Here is a 20,022-nt window from a genome sequence, read left to right on the forward strand (position 1 = left end):
TGATTGAAAAAACTACGCGTCCCAGAATTCCACTGAGCGCGCTACCGGACATTAAGCGGAGTATGGATATTGTAGTCCTTTAAGTTGTAAGACATAAGACACGCTGTGATTGGAGAGTTAGTCTACTACGCTATCGTTATCGTTTTATAGGTGGAATGTTGTTAAGAAGTTGTTGTAGCAACTGCAAGAAATAGCCCCGTTGCCATTTTTGTCGTTTTAAGATCAATGCACCTTTAACTACTGAGAGGTGGAATAACATTTTTAAGACTTTCTAGCAACTAACAAAACGAGAAATTAACACAATTTACCACCAAAGATAAAGGTACAGCTATTGCCGTTTTATGTTTAAAACAAGACTGCAACTAAAAGAAAGAAATCTCTTTAAGTACTACAATAAGGGAGATAAAAATCATTTTGTTTTTCATTCTCTCTTTTAATCAGCTACCGATTGATCGTCTTAATCTAATGTCAAAATTAAATGATCAACTTGCATTTGGTTAAGTTATATTTACTAATTGGCATTTGCTGAAAGGCAGATAACGAGAGAAATAAGATCTGTCTTGTAAGTCCCTGAAATAGTTACGTTTTTGTAAATGAAATTTTATGATTATTCAATCTTTTTATAGCCCTATATAAGGTAAAAAAAAAAATCTAAATTAATTTTTAAAATGATATGTCAGTGAACTAAAATGAAGTACTTGATCTGAGTAACCTTATGCATATTTAATATATTTAATGAGCATCTGAAAATTCGTTCATGACAGATATTACTATTTTTTTTATAGTGGAAAGGCCTAAAAATGGACAAGGCGCTGGAAAGACAATATATTGAAGATCACTGTTTACTCATTGATTGCCTTCCCTTTACTTGGTTGGTGAAAACAGAAGGTCCACATTTTTGTCTTGATATAAAGAAGTCCAGACTGAAGAAAATAAAATACAATTTTGTTTTTGGCTCAGAACCCAGGTAAACCAACATTTCTAATTTGGAGTGAATTCAGAGTGCTAGATTTAAAAAAAGTTATTTAAATTCTAAAATATCTTTCTACAATAACTTTTCTGATCTTAATTAATCTCCTTAGCCTATTTGCCCCTGGAAAAATGAGCCAAAAGTGGTGAATTTATTTCAACAACAAAAAATATTATTTGTAACAGAAAAGTGTAAAAACCAAAACGTCAATGTACTCACCATGGGAATTGTGTGTCGTCTGACCCCTGCTGTACTGTGTTTACCAACACTCACCAACACACATAGGTACTGTTTAAGCAGATGCTGAAAGATGCTTTGTAATATTTTTCTGTTTCTTGTACATGGCAAGGTAAAATGTCAGTACCTGCATGTTCAGCACTCTTTCAACATTTCCCCTGACACAAACATTGACAGTTGCTGCATTGTGAACAGTGCTTAGGAGGTCCTTCCACTTTATTATAATCATGTTGCATTTTTGCGACAATACTGCACCATACTGCAGCTTGATGTGTTCATGAGACCGGCATCACCAGGCGTATCATGGCAGTTCAGTCGTGCAGTGCCATATGAATAGGTTTTTCTTTTCATAGTGACTTCTACTTTTCCTCTGACACAAACATTGTCAAATGCTGCATTATGAACAGTGTTTAGGATGTAGATTCCTTTCTTGTCCTTCACTTGATTGCAATCATTTTGCCTTTTTTCCACACAGCTACTGCACTACTCTGCAGCTTGACACGTTCACGTCACTGTAGTTACCAAGCATTTTACTGTGGTTCGGTCGTACAGTGCTGTTTTCATCAATTCTCCTCTGAAGTAAAATGTGAAGCAGTTCAGGTGGGGTATGGAAATTGTCCATCATTAATAACCTTGGTCAAGCAAAGTATCTGCCAGGGACAGAACAGATGATATAGCGATGCTGTATTGACTGTACTTGCCATTGCATTTTGTCCCTCTACTGGCATAAAGTATTGAGTTCCAGCATGTAAAATTTGATACTGAATTGTGCCTGTTTTGGTGTAATGTATTGTATGAATGGTAGCCTTCCCTTGTAACACGTGAGACTATTATCAAGATTTATGTCATGATCAGGAACATACAACTGTATTTTTTTATGATTGCCTGATTCACATCTCACAGTTTGTACAGTTTTGGTGCTGGGTGATTGGGTTCATCATAGTCATCATTATTAGTGAAATGTGTGGATTTCATAATGAGTAAAACAAGCAACACTCACTTATAACTTTGCCAAAAAATGGTTGTCTACAACAACCAGCTTGTGGACCAGTACCATCTCTGGACTGGTTTGCCCACTATGCCCTGCAATATCAGGAGACTGAAAAACACCCACATGTGGTCTGCAGTGACAGTTTGTTAGTGACTATGACAAGCAAATTGTTTACTGTGATGCATGTGGCACTGGTCAGCATAGTAGTTTATTTCAACAAATATTTTCTCTACCAGACTATAATCAACAAATCATAAATAGTCGAGATAATTATGAATAACTGACATCTTTAGACTGGAGTTATCTGTAATGAGTAATGAGTAGGTAGGTGCAAGATTGTCATCAGTTCTGTGAAGCTGACACCAAACACAAACATCACTGACACTTAGCAGAGTGGAATCTACAGAACAGGAGTCAGTTTCACTGTCCTTGCCAGCGTCCAATGACCAATTCACATTGTCTTCACTATTGCTTGATTTGAGCAGTGGTTCAATATTCGTTGGTTCTAAAACTGGCTTTATAGTTTTTCGTTTTCCCCACTCATGAATGTTGATGAGTTGCCATAAAGTGTCAGAACACATAGAAATATCCATGATTGCAGCATGATGTTATTTCATCTACTAAATTTCTTCCAATATCCTGAAAGTTATTCGAACTTAACACTGAAAGCAGATCATTACACATCACCCCCGAGTCTGACTCGGGCTTAACCATAATTACATATAATTCTGAGCCTGAATCACGCTTGGGGTTAACACCAACAAGGTTAATTTTTAAGAAAATAATTAAAGTACTCCTTTAATCTGCTTCATAGGTCAATGTGCCCTGCTGCAAGACCCTTAAAGGAGTACTGATAATGATTTTTAGAACAATCTTGCTACCTTTCTTACCCATTTATCTGCAATTACTTCAAATATAATTCTGCTGGGGGATTTTAATATACACCTGGACAATATCAATATTCCTCTCACTAGGGACTTTTTATCTTGCCTGGAGAGTTTTGGATACCAGCAGCACACTGATTTCCTACCCATTGTAAAGGACATATCATGGACCTGATCTGCTGCTCTGGTGTTGTTCCTTTTGATCTTGCAGCAGATTAACTCACTATAACCGATCATTTTCTCCTTTCATTCAATGCTAAACTTACTTTTTCTATTACTAAGCTCCCCCGTCTCATATCTTTTCGTAATATTAAGAGTATTAAGTTGAATTCTCTGTCTTCTAGAATTGATTCCCAAATGGACTTTTATAATTTATCCACTCCCGTAGAATTGGTCTCATATTATAACATTTGTCTCAATGGTATTCTTAATTCTCTTGCTCCGTTAAAAACCAGATCTGTTTCTTTTTCTTTTTCTGCCCCCTGGTTTACGCCTGAACTTTGGCTTCTGACAGCTAAAGGCAGGTAACTTGAAAGGTTATATAAAAAATCTGGACTCTTTGTCCACAAAGAGATGCATAAAAATCATGTACTCTATTACAAGGATTGTATAGCCCAAACCAAGTCTAACTATTACACTCAGTTAATTACTTGTAATACAGGTAACACCAAGTCTTTGTTTTCACTACTTAATAATGTTACACAACCTCCAGACTCTTTACCATCTCACCTTTACTCAACTGCTTTCTGTAATTCTCTTATGTCCTTTTTTAATAAGAAAATCCAGAGGATACATCAGCACCTCTGTCAAGATTCTCTCTGTACTTCCTTTGAACTATGCTCGCCTCTTCACTCTTTTTCTTCTTTCCAGCTTCCCACTTCCTCATAAATATCAGATCTCATCTGCAAATCTAAGTCATCCACTTTTCAGCTGGACCCCCTCCCTACAGTTCTGGTTAAAGCCTGCCTCCCCTCTTTGGCCCCTGTCATTTCTGCCATAATTCACTCTTCTCTTACTACTGGTATTATTCCCTTATCTTTTAAAACTGCTGCAATAACCCCAAAACTGAAAAAACCTGGTGCTGATCCTACTAACTTCAATAATTTTAGCCCTATTTCTAATTTGCCCTTTATCTCTAAAATTCTTGAAAAAATAGTAGCTATCCAACTTCACTCTCACTTATTTCATAATAATCTATATGAAAAGTTCCAGTCTGGTTTTTGCCCCCTTCACAGTACAGAAACAGCACTTGTTAAAATTACCAATGACCTTCTTATGGCTGCTATGTCTAATTACTATTCTCATCCTCCTTGATCTGAGTGCGGCCTTTGATACTATTTGTCATACCACTCTCCTTAATAGATTATCTTTGATTGGGATTACCCATATTCAACTTGATTGGTTTAGATCCTACCTTTCAGGCCCCACTCAGTTCATTCAGCTTAAAGCTTAAACCCACCACTGTTACTTCAGATGTGCCCCAGGGCTCTGTCCTGGGGCCCCATTTTTCCCCTTGGCAATATTTTTCGTAAATATAACATTAATTTTCACTGTTATGCTGATGACACCCAGCTCTACCTTGCTAGTAAACCCACCTCTTCCTTTCCACCATCTTCGCATGTGGACTGCATTGCTGAAATTAAATCCTGGTTTTCTTAAAATGTTCTTAAATTAAACAGTGACAAAACTGAGGTTCTCCTCATTGGCTCAAAATCATCATTATCCAAAGCCAATAATCTTTCTCTTGTTATTGATAACTCCGTTGTTTCCCCTTCGCCTCAGGTCAAGAGTCTGGGTGTCATCCTCGACAGTACTCTATCTTTCCAATCTCACATTAATAACATCACCCGGTCTGCTTACTTCCACCTACATAATATTAATTGCATCCGCCCCTCCCTCACACCCCATACCACTGCCATTCTTGTTCACAGTCTTGTTACTTCTCGTCTCGTCTATTGCAATTCACTCCTCTTTGGTCTCTCTAATAAATCTCTCCAAAAGCTTCAGCTAGTCCAGAATTCTGCAGCACGCATCATTACTCGAACCACATCTATTCACCATATTACTTCAGTCTTGCAGCAGCTTCATTGGGTCCCGATTGAGTCTTGAATTGATTTTAAAATTTTGCTATTAACATTTAAGGCCATTCATAACCTTGACTCTTCATATCTGTCCAACCTTCTCCATGTTGACATTCCCTCCCGTAACCTTAGATCCTCTTCCTCCATCCATCTGACCGTCCCTCTCGCCCGTCTAACCACCATGGGGAGCAGAGCATTCAGCCGTTCTGCTCCCAAGCTCTGGAATTCATTACCTACCGAGCTTAGAAATACCAAATCACTTTCATCCTTCAAATGTAAACTTAAAACGCATCTGTTTAAAATGGCTTTTTCTTTATGATTGCAGTGGCTTTGTTTGGTTTTATTTTTATATTTTCTGATGTTTTAAGTTGTTTATAATGTGTCTTTTATTTAATTATTTATTGTTTGTTCAGTGTCCTTGAGTTCTCAGAAAGGCGCCTTGTATAAATAAAATGTGTTATTATTATTATTATTATTACTCCACCTATAAATGATATTTTTATATGTTGCTTAACCCATGTAGTTTGCAGTGATGGCCGAGAAAAACTATTAACAAGGTATATTTTATAATAGGTGAAGACCATCTTAACTGTTGTTGGACGAGAGCAAACAATATCTAAAATTTCCACAAAAAAGTCACTTTTTTTGTGTTGCATAATTCACATGTCAAATCATCCAGAGGTACACTCATGATGTCCCAAACACATGCATTTTTTCTAAAATATTGTTGAATTAACCAAAACTGTCTTGTTAACAAAAGTGGAGCACAACAGAGCATTGTACCTCCCCTTCATTGGTCAATAGTCCAGCCCTGGAACAGACTATTCATTCGGTAACATTCTGCAAAGTGCACTGACTCATATGTGTAACTGAAGATTAAATGTTAAAGAAAAGCAAATAAAAACATGATCAGAAAGAAAAATATACCTCATACTTTTGCATATCTGAAATTCTTTAACATGTAGAAGGTCAATTCACCCATACAGTTTCAAAGACTGCTGCTAAATAACACCAAGGTACCCCAGTTTTGTCCCACCACTGTGAATTAGAGGCAGGTCTCTAATTCAAATGCTTATTCGTGCCTGAGTGTGTTCAATTTTTGTTTATAAAAGTATTTTCCAGAAAAGGTTTCTTTAACAATATTTTAGTAAAAATAAATGTGTTTAGGACATTGTGAGCATACAACTGGATGACTTGACATGTGGATTATGTCACACAAGTAATGAGAGATTTTTTTCATTGGCATTTTTGATGTAGTTGGTTGTTATGCAGCATTGGTCTACATAGATGCCTATTCTTTCAAAAACTTTTTTTTACCTCTGTTGTGCTTGAAAATATGAGATTCATTTTTTTTCTTGGCCGTAACTACAAACTACATGGGGTAAGTAACATATAAAAATATCATTTTTGATTGGAATATTCCTTCAAACTATATTATGAAAACATGTTAATTTATGTTGATGGCTGATGTGGGAAAGGACAGAAGGAACACGTTAAATGTACTGTCTTTGGAGGCCTGATTATGATGTTCAATATCACATCTTTGCTTAAATGTTGTATGTACTCTGCTTTTCTCCACACTAACCACTTCCAAATAAAGACATTGATGTGAAAGAATGTCTTAATTTGTTTTTGCTTGTTATTTTTCATTTTATCCCACTGTTAATGTAAATGTACAAATGTGTATGTGTGTTATGGATCTGATTTGACAGCATAGATTGATAGGTGAATTGGTCAGGTTTGAGTAAATGTAATTTTATGCATCAATGTGACCTCGGATGGACTAGTGGATCAGTGAGTGAAAGGTAGCATAGTCAGGTTTTTTTTGCAAGAATTAAAATGTAACTAGCGAACCCGCGGCGTACCATACGCCGCATAATCAGGCCGCTTGTTTAATGATTTTTAAGCACAGGGAGAAAATTAACATTTGAAAAATCGGTAATGTAATAAATCACCAAGAAAAGTAACATTGTAACAATGCACGGAACGAACCAACATACAATTGTCCGTGACTGAAAACTGGCGGACCGCCGTCGCGCCTTCTCCTCCCAGAGCGAGGGATCGGGGTGGACAGCACTCGGGCGCGGAGGGCGGAACGGGAGGAGAGGGGAAGGACGCCCATTCCACCCCCTCCATCATGCTAGTCTGCTGATTTCTCGTTCAGTATGCACTGCCTGCTCATGTGCCCACCCCCAACTCGTCACCTGAGTCGTTTTCCTCTTTGCATAGTCCACATGCACCTGTGAGTCACGTAGACTTTTTATTGTTCTTTGCGGTTTTGGCTGCTTTTCTATATATAATCCACCAAGTCACCCCACCACGGTAGTAGCGAGGGGGGGGGGAGGGGGTGTGTACAAAGGGCAGGGACGTAATCAGTGCGAGCGTATGACCCGCTAGCCAACCCGCGGTGTAGCATATGCCGCATAATTATGTATTGATGGGTGAACACTTCCTGAATGACACAGTTGTCCAAACAGAAGTGAAAACAAAATCGAGCCGGGATGCATTCTTTAACTGCCTTGTAGCGCAGTGGTAGTGTTGCTGCTTTGCAGTAAGGAGACTGTGCAAGATTTTGGGGTTGCTTCCCGGTTCCTCCCTGTGTGGATAGCGCTTTGAATACTGAAAACACCGGTATATCAATGTAATGAAGTATTATTATTCTTATGTGTCCAGCGCTCTCTCTCTCTCGCGCGCGTACCTGTATGTGTGTGTTGCTCGCTCGCTCGATGCACATGTTCCTGCAGGCATACCAGTAAGTGAATGAAAAGATGGAACTCTGGAGAGAGCAACATACAACTGTCCGTGATTGAACACTGGTTTTGGCAGATACATGCATATCTTTTTGAAGTTTGGCCCTGTGCCTTATTAATTGTCATCGCAAAGGCAAATCTAACAGGAAATTGTCTTTGTGTTAAAGTAAAAGGCAAATTATCCGCGACAAACAAACTGTTTTACACGCTGCATACCAACCCGCGGCGTACTATATGCCGCATAATCACGCCGCTTTTTTAATGTTGTTTAAACAGAGGGAAAAAAATGAACATTTGCAAAATCCGTAACGCTGCTTTCAGTAAATACAATGCACACGTGTTTAATTTGTCGGCCACTTTTTGCCAGCCGTCTTTTCTGGTTTGGGCTGCTTTTGCGGTGTTACCGCTTGTGCATATTAAATCTTGAAATCCTTTGAGTAACTAATTAACTAACTAACACCCACCCACCCAGCGTGTGTGAAAAAAATGTGCCCGTTCTTTCATCATTTTGTTGCAGCCTATCAAAGACTTGCTGATCATGTTGTCTAGACTCAATATACATTGGCTTTTCACTCAGTGCGGGGGCGCGCATTCATATCGGATTATTACATCCTGCTAGACTAATTTGCTACACGGCTGCGTTTGAAAAACTGACTTATCCTGGATGAGTGTCACCGGCATTAATGATTAGGAATCAGGTTGGAACAAAACCCTGCATCCACAGGGGTTCACCAGGACCGAGTCTGGGAAACACTGCTGAACACAGATGAAACCGACTCAGGTGAGGAGTTGGGGCGGGCAAAGTAGTTGCAGCTATTGATTACAGTATTCAGTGTTGTTTGCCTGGGTGTTTTTAAATGCCTGTTGATATATCTCTGCACTCGGAACGTTTGTGAACAAATCATGCATTCAGTGGAGTGGGTGTTTAAATGTGCTTTGAGAGATTTCTGGCACGTGAAGGTTTTGGAGCAGTGTTGACACTGAAAAGAATTCATCAGGGAATGTGTTTTGAGATGGTTAGTAAAGTATCTGCGTGCGTGAAAGTGTGTGTCACAAATTGTGCATACAAATCTTTGTGTTGAATGGATCTGCATATGGTTGTGAAGATCCATCTCACCTGTGAAGTCCTCGTTACAAAATGTGCAATTGAAGGTGAGAGTGGAATGAGTTCGTAAGTGTTTCTTGAGAGTGTGAGTTGTTTTGAAGCATTGTTGGCAATGTTCACATTGCATAATTCGTTTAGTGTTGTGTTTTTTTAAATGTGCGTTCAGATATCTCTGCACTCGGAAGCTTTTGGAACAAAAGGTGCATTGAAAGTCCTGTGTGGAATGCGTGTGTTCAGGGGAGTGTGTCGTGAAATGTTTTTCAGGAAGAGGAGAGTGGGCAGGTGACGTCACATTAGTGTGGCGAGCAAATGGGTGTGCACCCTGTGTGCACATACCGACAGCATCAAAAGATGTCACCAGAAGGTTATCACGTGTGTATTTGAGAGGCATGAGAACCTCGTAATGCCCATGATCCAAAGGAGCGCTATAGAGCAGGGATATGGAGAGATGCTGGGCCGGATTGTAAACTCGAGGAGAGGCATGAGGACGTTCTTGGAAGTAAATGCTGATAGTAGCTGGTAGGATTTGGGACATTGCCACAATTTCTGCCTCGCCACCATAGACTCCGGACGTATTCATGTAGTCAGTGTATTGTTGAGCAGACTGTATAACAATGCCTCTGTGACTAACAACAACGGACACCACGTCACCGAAGTTATCCCAATGTTGGCAAACAAAGCCAACAGCCATGCTGCGAAGTTTGAGAGCAACAGTTTCGTCAATGACATTTTTCCAAAAAAACCCGACTGATAGAAACAAACAGTTACCTGATGCAGGAATTTCTATAACATTGAAAGAAGTGTTGTTTCCATGAAATACATTTGAAGCGGTAGCCATGGAGGGCAAAAGAACAGTCAACGTGGCTCACAGCTGGATTTGGACAGCAGCACAGACCAAAGTGAGTGAGTATGTGTTTGATGAGCTGTTCGAGTTGGCGGGCAGTGCTCTGAGGTGCGTTCCCGATCATGTGGGAGGAGGGGTAGAGTTTCTGTGCGGGGCTTCGTTGTTCCTTTCCCATGGTTTTCGATGGTGTGCGCGGTCGAGTGTCGTTACCGAAAAGAATAATGAAAAGTCAACGTGGCTCAGAGGTGCATGTGGACTCCTAGCACAGACGAAAGGGACTAACTGGGTGGTCGGTGAGTTTTTGTGTCCAGGCACATGAGCAGGCAGTGTGAATACCTAGAGAGCGAGGGTAGACGCGGGCCAGGGAAAAAGGAGTGTTGGTGGGCGGGGAAATGTCTTCCATGTTCCTGCAGGACCATCTAAGAAGACGCATGTGTGTCACGGATGCGGTGGATGCCGGTCGGGGAATAAGGAGTTTTGTTGGGCGGGGAAATGTTTTCCGTGTTCCTGCAGGACCATCTAAGAAGACGCATGTTTGTTGCGAATGCGAATTGCTGTATGTAGCGTGTAAAACAGTTTGCTATGGTGCACGCGGTCGTGCGTCGTAACCGAAAAGTCAACGTGGCTCAAAGGTGCATGTGTACTGCAGCACAGACGAACATAAATGACAGCGTTTTTTCCGAGTCGTCGCGTCTGAGTTAGTGGCCGTGGCTCTGCGAGTTGTCGTCGTATCCAATGGTGGCTCCTTCCTGCGTGCGCCATTGGCGTCTTACTTGTCGGTGGTTTAGTGAATCCACGCCCCTTCCGGCGTGCTTTCCATGGGTGGCTACTTGTCGGCGGCTTAGTGAATTATATATATAGATGCTTCTCTAACTTTTTCATTTCAGGAAAATGGGAAACAGAAGAAATACTATATAATCACTATGCTTTGCTGAATGCACTTTAATTTCATTCATAGATACATTTTTAATGAAAAGACAAACCAATCAATAAATGACCTTTCATGCAGTTTATTATTATTATTATTATTGAAAATTTACTGTACATTTTCTATTGATATTTCCAAAGGTGACTTACTTAATCAATGCACTTAATATTTGTTTACATTATCTACATTTTAAAAAAAGTTGAATAGTGTAAAGGTTAACTACTTACTATGGCTCACACACTCAGTATGAGGTGGAAACTGCACTGGTCATCTACTGGTTTAAAGTCCATTCCTATAGGCATTATACCAAAGAGGCTGAATATCTATAATTATAAAACAATAAGTTGCTATAGACATATTTTAACTTTAGTATTATACTTTGAAAACTAGGTGGCACCATGGAACAGTGATTTTTGCTGCTTCCTCATATTGTAGATGAAATGTCCTAGGTTTGAAAGTGTGCCTTAATTGTTATCTGTGTGGAGTTTGCACATTCTGTAAAGCCTCTTTTCTTCCCACATACTGTACCTAAAGACCTGCAGGTTAGGTTAATTTGTTATTATTATATTGTTGATGCATGCATAGATTGGCATGAACAGGCACCCTACCCAGAACTGCTGCTTTTCTTGCACCCATTACTGCAGGGTTAAGCCCTGGCTCAGTGGACTCTGAACTTTGAGAATGTTATGTTATTTTAAAACTTGGTTCCTTTTAAAAAATACCATATCCCAAATTCCAAAACTTACAGTATATTATTTAGAATTTTCTTGATAGTTAATATTTCTAAGGCCAACAGCTTTTATTTTTTCTATTTGCAAAAAGGTGTATTCTAACATGTAGTTTTATCAATTTATATAGCATTTATATATTTATCTTTTACCATTTCTTCCTACAGAGACAAGTTTCCAGTAACAAGATACCCAGAAAGGTATTTATTGCACATATTGCATATGGAACATATTACATTTTTCAAAAGTTAATATATACGATAACAATGCTGAATTATGCTATTTACCAAGCTAAAAGAAAATTATTAATATATGCAGTCTACTGTTATAGTAATAAAAATGGTGTACCATAATTTACCTGAAATGTATAAACAGGTTAAGAAATAGATGAATGGGTGTATTATAATTCAGGTTAGTGATGCTGTTAGTGATGCTCTGTGTTAAAAAGTAAATCCATTCACCCAAATCTCTTTTTTCTAACCATTTTCTCAAGTACCCTCGATTACTGTTCTATATTTCTCAAATCATATAAACCTGCTATTTCAAATCTTCCGACACTAGCAACATCCGCTCATGTCTATGAATCCTCTGAAACTATTTTTTGAAATCTACTCATTAAATATCATCTGTCTTGAGATTATCATCCAAAATGATAATTCACCTGCTCTGTCTGGCTTTTTAAATCATTGTTCCTTCCTTTACATGTTTTAACATTTTCTCTTATTCACTCTGAAACTAATGAATCTACCAATCTGCACACTGTTGTGGGCCATTAGTTGTAAAAGCTGCAAAAAACTAGGAGAATGTGTACTGTTCTATAGTTAAGAATTTGTCATTCACCCTTTTACTTAGTTTATAGTTTCATGTCCTGTTTTATGCCACTTGCTGTTAAAAGTTTTTTGAATTTACGTCCTAGCTCCACCTAATATCTTTCACTGTTTGCTTTTCGGTTTTTATTTTCTATCCCATCATTTATTTTAGTACACTGATCAGTTGGCAATTTTGATATTTCTAATTTTAAAAGATGTTCTCTGAAAAATGCTGCCAGTGGTGTTATATAAAATAAAGACTGTTTTAGTTTACAATTTAAACCATGCTGGACAAGAGTAGTTGGATTTCAGTCACCTTTTTATTTTTTTCGTTAATTGAAGATGATATTTTTGAGTCTTCTTGATGACAAATCAGCATTGTTCTTATATTTATGCTACTGAAACATTTTGGATGATGAGGCACTAATAAGTGGCAGAATAATTATTTCCTTCCTTTATTCTACTATTCTATAGAATTCTTAAGGTTGATATATCCTTAAATGAGCTGGCAGAGCTGGAAGATGAAAGCCTGTATCCTTTTAAAAATATCTGTGAACTAGATGCATCCCTAAATGCTTTAAAAAGGTAAGTTTATTTCAAAAACAAAAATTGTTAGAGATAGGCTTTTAATAAATAATGTTGATAACAAAGAACAACATGATTTTAGTTTACGAAATGCATTTACAGTAGTTAATGGTTATTTTTCTTAATGCAATAATATCTACTGTAAGTGAAAATTATTATATCTTGTTTACTTTCATTCTTCTGGTAATTATTTTACTGTTTATTCTGTCTTTCAGTATGCCAGATGTCAGTATTTTTCCACAGCTTAAAGTTTTAAAGCTGAGCTACAATGTTATCAATAGCGTGAGATGGCTCCAGCACTGCAAGACGCTCATGATCCTAAACGTATCACACAATGAAATACGAATAATAAGAAGCATGCCTGTTCTAAGTAATTTGGTCGAGCTACATTTAGACTCTAACAAGGTACTTAAATATCTCTCTATATTTACAGCTTATTAATAATTTATTAATTAAATTTACCAGTAACTTGTTTATGCAACACATTATGTATACTATAAATGTTTAAGACAAAGCAAGTTTACAATTTTAACTTTTAAAATCTACATAACAAATACAAATTGTATTTGTCTTATTCATCCATATCCTCACCTGCTTAATCCATTCACAGGGTCATGGGTTGCCACAGCCTATCCCATTAGCTCTGAGTACAATTCAAGAATCACCCATGAGCAAACAGTAGCACCAGCTTAGCACATGGCACTAAGAGAACACAAAGAAAACCCCACACAAATATGGGATAAGAAACAAATTCTACCCAGTGTAATAACTGAGAAAAGTGATTCTACAAGACATTATATTTTAAGTAAGGGAAATGGATTAGGAAGTGACAAGTTTTCTTTTTATGAGTAAAGGAGAAGAGAAGAGAGGGTCAAACCATGAATATAAAATCTATAAAACCAAGCACAAAGTTCAAAACAAAAGTCAAAACTGGTAGTCAAAATAAAAAACGTAAAACATTATAATACAGGTTAATATCCTTTCCATCTCTATCCTAATTTCTGTAATATTTTTATGCCAGACTGTGCATACCACCATTTTTTTAATGGCGGCATGATGATGTCATATGCCATGTCTACGTGGCATCATGAACTATGCTCACATGACCAGCAATGGACATCATCACCAACAACTAGAATATACAGTAGCAGTACTCATGAAATTTGCAGATAAAATGACTCCACCATTTAGCTATGGCTCAGAAAATGAATCAATGAATTATCCAAGACATTGGTGTTGCTAAATCTGTGCTAGTGAGTGTTCTGTGTGAGTGTATTCACTCTGAGATGGACTGGCACACTGTCTAGAGATTGTTCCTTCCTTGCACCCAATGCTTGCTGGGATACATTCCAGCTTCTATGTGACCCTACTCAGTATAAATGGATTTGGAAAATGAATTGATGAACGAAAGAATGAACTACATATGACAGGAAATGAGTCTAATGATTTTTTTTCAGTTGAAATCTTGACATAAATGGTAAATATCAGGCAGATGCAAGTGGAAATTATGCACAAAAACGCATCCAGATAGGAAATAATTTCCTTTCTTCTTGTCAATGGAATGTATTTTGCTAGAAGTGAAACACCATTTGTTTCACAAATTTTATTGTAAACACTGAGTTTTGCTGCAAATTCAATTCCATGTGAATCATTTCACTTCAACTCCAATCGTTTCACTCATCTCTAACTTGGACCCATTAGCAGATAACAGCAGTAAGACAAGTTGTCGAAAGTTGTCAGAGAAAAATACCTCCCAAACAATGTTAACAGGAAGGTCTTTAATTTGTTTATGATGTACTAAACGGCAAAAATGCAGTGGCAACAAAAATGGCTGAAGCAATTGCTGATATATAAGTGCAGTTTACTGAGTCACGTTGTACTCTGATCTGTGTTTCCCATTTTTGCACTTTCTTTACATTTATGGTTTGTTTATGTTTGTTCATGTACCCCTCAACATATCTTATATTTATGCTTTAGTTAGAAGAAAACATATCCAGATAGGGAAAGGACTTTTTACTTGATCTCTTTTGACTTTGAATGTCATTTCTGCATATCTGACTTTTGACAATCAGTACATTTGACTTTTGTCTGGTATTCTGATACTTCTGTCTGTCCTTGACCTTTTCTCTGTTCTATTCTGCCATTTGGAATCTTCCTTAGCACTAGAGGAAGCTAAAAGGCATTTCTAAGAGTCTTTAATGCTAGACTCTTACTTGTTTCATTATTTATGAATTTGGTTCATGTTTCTGAATAGTCAGCCTCTGCTCTCCTGCCTCCTGGTACAATACTCCTGCCTGCCTCTTTGAACTTGAATATTTCCTGCCCCATCTACTGCCATCCCTCAGTTGCAAATGACATGTGGATTGCCTTGAAGAGGGTTTGGAAAACGGTTGGGTTCTGAAACTTTAACCAAACTTAGACATTTTCTTGAGAGGTTGTTGGAACACTTTGAGGAACTTCTAAACCCTGCGGACATACCCTCCTCAGGGGAGAAATTGAAAAAAGCATTGGAGGGGTTGGATCTACCTTTCTGAATGAGGTCACTGTAGTAATAAAAATACTCTATATTGGTAAGGCCACAGGGGTAGATGAGGACCAAAAAGAAATTCTGAAAGCACAAGATTTTGTGAAAGATACTTTGACTAATTCATCTCTTCACATTGTGAATGGAAGAGGCCATCTCTCAGAACTAACAAATTGGAGTGGTGGTCCACATTTTTAAAAAGGGACACAAGAGACTGTATTTCAATTACGAGGAATTACACTTCTCAGTATCACTGCGTACACCTTTGCCAGGATTCTGTAATGGGGACTTCATCTGTTAACCAAATTTCTGATTTGAGTGGGATAATGCAATTCACTCCTGACTATGGAAAAGTGTCTGTCTACACATGCTTCATAGATATAGAAGAAGGTTTTGACAGTAAACCCCTGTATCTTGCAGGAGGTACATTAGGATTCAGGTGCTTTCCTGTATTTCTGGAGCAAGAGTTCAGGTCATTGAGTCCCTTCTCTACTTGTCTGTTCATGTCTTCTCTTCTGCGCACAAGTTTCGTCACCAGTATATCAAGGAGCAGCCAAAAATTCAAAAGTTTCCAGTTTGGAAATCAAAAAATTGCATCTCTTCTTTTTGCAAATAACATGCCCTCTTGTAAGCACAAAATAAAATAGATTATGAATGCAAGTTGCCAGAATGAAGCTCATGTGCACCGTGTGATGGATCCGGGCGTCAGTGAGGCCCAAACCCCACAACACAATCACACAAAGCGTTCTGGATTCAAATAATGGTGTGTTTATTACACACAATACCTCGAAAAGTACAAATAATCTTTCTCACTCTCTCTGTCTCTCTTTCCACAATTTCTCTTATCGCCGCATTGCCCTCTTGCAGTCGAGTGTTCCATGTCCTCCCAGCTCTGACTCACCTGGACCCATAAATTAGGGCACACATTCACCAACATCACTCCCTTGTGGCACCCATGGTCCCTGGCGGGGCTGTGTTGCCGGACTACATCTCCCAGAATTCCCTGCTAGTTCCCAAATGGGCGTTGATATGGAAGGCTGCTGCCATCTCATGTCCTGGGTGAACAACGTATCCACCGCAGTGTCTGATGGGCTGTCCATCCATCCCTTCTAGCCATCTGTTCTGGGTCTGGCTCTTTCTTTTCTCCTGGCCAGGATGCCTATATGCCTGCTCGGAACCTCCCGTCCAGGTAAGGAACTATCCACTCCTGTGGTCGAGATTCCCAAACAACTCATGTTACACTAACAGTCGTTGTTTGGCTAGTCTTGAAAATAGGGTAACTAGCTCAGCAATGTGGGAGTAGAATTGTTAGCTTAGCAATACAGGAGCAGAACCACTGCTTCTTCAGATTGAGTGTTGCCTGTTTGTCTTGGTTTGGAAATGTAGTTAGAATAGTCCTTTGGCACATCTAATGGAAGATGTTCAAACCCACTGAGAGATGACCCATGGGCATGCCTAGATCAATAGTTCTTGAACTTTATTCTTCCAAGTCCTCCAGTTTATTACAAGAATATGAGACACTGTACACAGTCCATGATATTTGCCCTCTTGCACTTTTACAGCAGTCTTGACAGAGGTGCTTTTTGTTAAACTTATATTTAATAACAAAAGCATTTTAGCTGCTAGTGCTGTTACACTGAGTGGTTTGTAAAGCATAATACAAAATTAATAGAACATTTTAAAAATAACTTGCTTTTATTAAATAAATCTTTTGTTGTTGGTGTTGTTGTTTTTTTTTTCTTTTTTATCCTACGTTTGAATTTATTAATCATAAAATGAAATAAGTATTCTTTTTTAGGTATAAATAACAACCAGTAATTACCAAAATATAGAATTTGATACTGCAGATATTTTTGATAACAACAAATTTTTTAATTAGGCATACAATGATTAACTATTTCTGGAAATAATTTTTAAAATGCAGAATTAGTCACTGCATATATTGTTTCATAACTTAATTACTGAAGCTACTATGTTATCCTATATATTGAGCACTGGATTGTTTCTATCAGTGGTACCCACATTTAATATAAGTGGAAATGCAAATGCATTTTCTCTCCACATACAACAAACAGATCAGAAGAAAAGACAACAGAATCCTGCAGGGCTGTGGAAGCAGTCAGTTAAGATCCAAAAAGGTGGCCTGCCACGACTTCTTTAAAAAGTAAGTGGTGTGGCGTGTCTGAAGTTGATTTACCATTTCATTTATGAGACTGTTAAGTCTTATCCGTCAACTTAAACACCAATGTTCTTTGTGGCCGTGCGGCGTATCACCTTCTCTTCACTACTTCTTGTTGGGTCATTACATACAAATTAGTAGCTCCAATGCACTGTGCTATGCAGGTAAACACAAACAACCACGAATTCCTGAATTGCTATGCATATGTGGGTGATTGCATCCAATCTCTGTGTGTCAATAGTGGGATCACAGCCTCAAGGATTGAAATGTTAGGTCCAAAGCCTTAACCACTACACTACACTGCCTCTGAATTATATTATCCCTTGCCAAAAAATACAAATATCGTGTACGGAAAACTACTTAGTACTTAGTGTCTTATGAAATTTTAGTAAAGGGCTTTTTTAATGATGTGAATATTAATCTAGGTTTAATTTTTAACTATACTAAATTTCATGGAAATATTGTACATTTGTTTCCACGGGAGAAACTGTTGACTTTAAAGTACTTCTACTATTAATGCACTCTTCTCTGCTGTCAGAAGAAGTCAAATATTATTTCTGTAGTCCTGATTATTTATAATTAAAAGAAGTACCCTTTCATCTGATATCAGAGAAACAAACTTTTTTTCCATATATAACGACTTTAAGTGCTTTATTTTTTTGGGAACAGATAATTTAAAATAATATTTTTCTTATACTTGCAGACGTCTGCTCTAAATGTAAATAGAGTTGCATATGTTCTTTTATTGTTATCTCTTATCCTTTGGCAATTGTATTATTTTTAAAGTGTTATTAATGTAACATGTGCTTTTCTTTTCCATTTCAGCTGGAATCTTTAGATGGAATCCAAAACCTTTCCAATCTGAAAGAACTTTATGTTCAAAACAATCGAATTAGAAGTTTGCTCCCTTTATCTTGCTCTCTTCATTTGTGCCATGCAGATTTGTCAAATAATGAAATTTATTCAGTGCAAGAGACCTTTCAGATACTGAAGGTCTTGTTCAGACTTAAACAACTGAAACTAAAAGTAAGAAAAATTTTACCATTACCATTATTATTACAATTTTCATTACTAGGACACAGTGACAAAATAAAAAAAATGTTATTACTATGTAATAGAACATAAATTTCTCAGACAGGCCTAATGCACAATATATTAATGTGATACATGTGTGCACAACCCACAACTTTATTAACAATGGATTATGAGGTTTTTCAAGGATTCATTTTACTTAATATTTTTTACACACTTTCTGTAGAAGATGAAATATATAACTTCAAAACATAACAGCAATGATTTAGTGATATGTTATTTTATAGGGAACACAGAGAACCTCAACCTTGCTCATCAAGCAAATTGTTGTTTACTTTCTTTTATGCAATTTACAGTACACTGAATTAATAGAAAGCATGTTGTATAATATCTCAGAATGAATATATTTGTTTATGTATGTAAATGTATTATTTACTGTTACCATAATATAAATGTGAACATGGGTTAGCAGTATAAGCCTACACTTAATGAAAAGCACTATACTGTACATGAATAAATTGAATTGACTTTATAATCTATAAAAAGACGTAACACAGTAAAGGTCAATACTGTAAATGAATTAGAAACACTGCCAAATGTGACATTAAAATTACGAACATCATAATTCTTCTGTAAATAGAGCAATTGGATGATAGAGCAGAATACAATTAACTGTATTTGTAAATGTATGTCTAAATATAAAAAACAATCAAATGCATGTCCTAATATTTTACACTCTGGAAACCCTGCAGAGGATTAACACACACTCAAGCATATTGTTGATTTAATAGCCAACAGATGGCTGTTTATTTCAATACATCATACACCATCTTTACTCTTGTAATGTTCCTAACATACTTAACTCAATTGATGTTACCAGACCTCATGAGAGATTGCTTAACTACAGGAAATGCCACCAAAATATAATAGTTAACAACACTTGCTACCTAACTCTTGCTTATATGCTGAAATATTCTTGTACTTCATAACAGTCACCAAGTATAAAAGTAGAAAGAAAATCCAACAGAAAGATTCACATAATCCTATGTATTATTCCTGAAGCCCATCCCCAGCTGAACTGTACATATGCAAAAACTTAAAGCATGTAGACACCCACTCCTGCAGTCTTCTACCAGGTCCATGCAGTTGTGACACACACACCTGTCACACTCTCTGACTTCTGTACACAGGAGCAACTGCCAGATGTTATATCTTTAAAAACATTAGATCCGTTCATCATTTTTATTCAATTAGTGTTCATTCTAAGAACCCTGCCATAGGCAATGCACAAACCAGTGTATTTCTTGAATAAATGAGGAGGGAATTTCAGGGAAGGCATCCAGTGTAAAATTTTCCCAGATCAATATGCAGACAA

General features: G+C 37.4%; 1 protein-coding gene across 1 annotated transcript; it reads left to right on the forward strand.

The window, feature by feature from the left end:
- Positions 1-140: 140 nt before the first annotated feature.
- Positions 141-19,747, forward strand: LOC114658902 (protein phosphatase 1 regulatory subunit 7-like). Its single transcript, XM_028811052.2, has 7 exons — positions 141-322; positions 786-967; positions 11,686-11,718; positions 12,802-12,912; positions 13,128-13,317; positions 18,441-18,641; positions 19,640-19,747. The coding sequence occupies exons 2-7, from the start codon at positions 801-803 to the stop codon at positions 19,745-19,747; spliced, it is 810 nt and encodes a 269-aa protein (XP_028666885.1). The 5' UTR covers positions 141-322; positions 786-800.
- Positions 19,748-20,022: the final 275 nt, after the last annotated feature.

Source organism: Erpetoichthys calabaricus, chromosome 1, assembly GCF_900747795.2.
Source record: "Erpetoichthys calabaricus chromosome 1, fErpCal1.3, whole genome shotgun sequence".
NCBI classification, from domain to species: Eukaryota; Metazoa; Chordata; class Cladistia; order Polypteriformes; family Polypteridae; genus Erpetoichthys; species Erpetoichthys calabaricus.

Excerpts from the sequence above, each read along its gene's own strand:
- LOC114658902 (XM_028811052.2), top strand. The coding sequence starts at position 801 with ATGGACAAGGCGCTGGAAAGACAATATATTGAAGATCACTGTTTACTC. Across the intron at positions 11,719-12,801 it reads GTAACAAGATACCCAGAAAG|AATTCTTAAGGTTGATATAT; the intron begins GTATTTATTGCA and ends ACTATTCTATAG. Across the intron at positions 13,318-18,440 it reads TACATTTAGACTCTAACAAG|CTGGAATCTTTAGATGGAAT; the intron begins GTACTTAAATAT and ends TTTCCATTTCAG.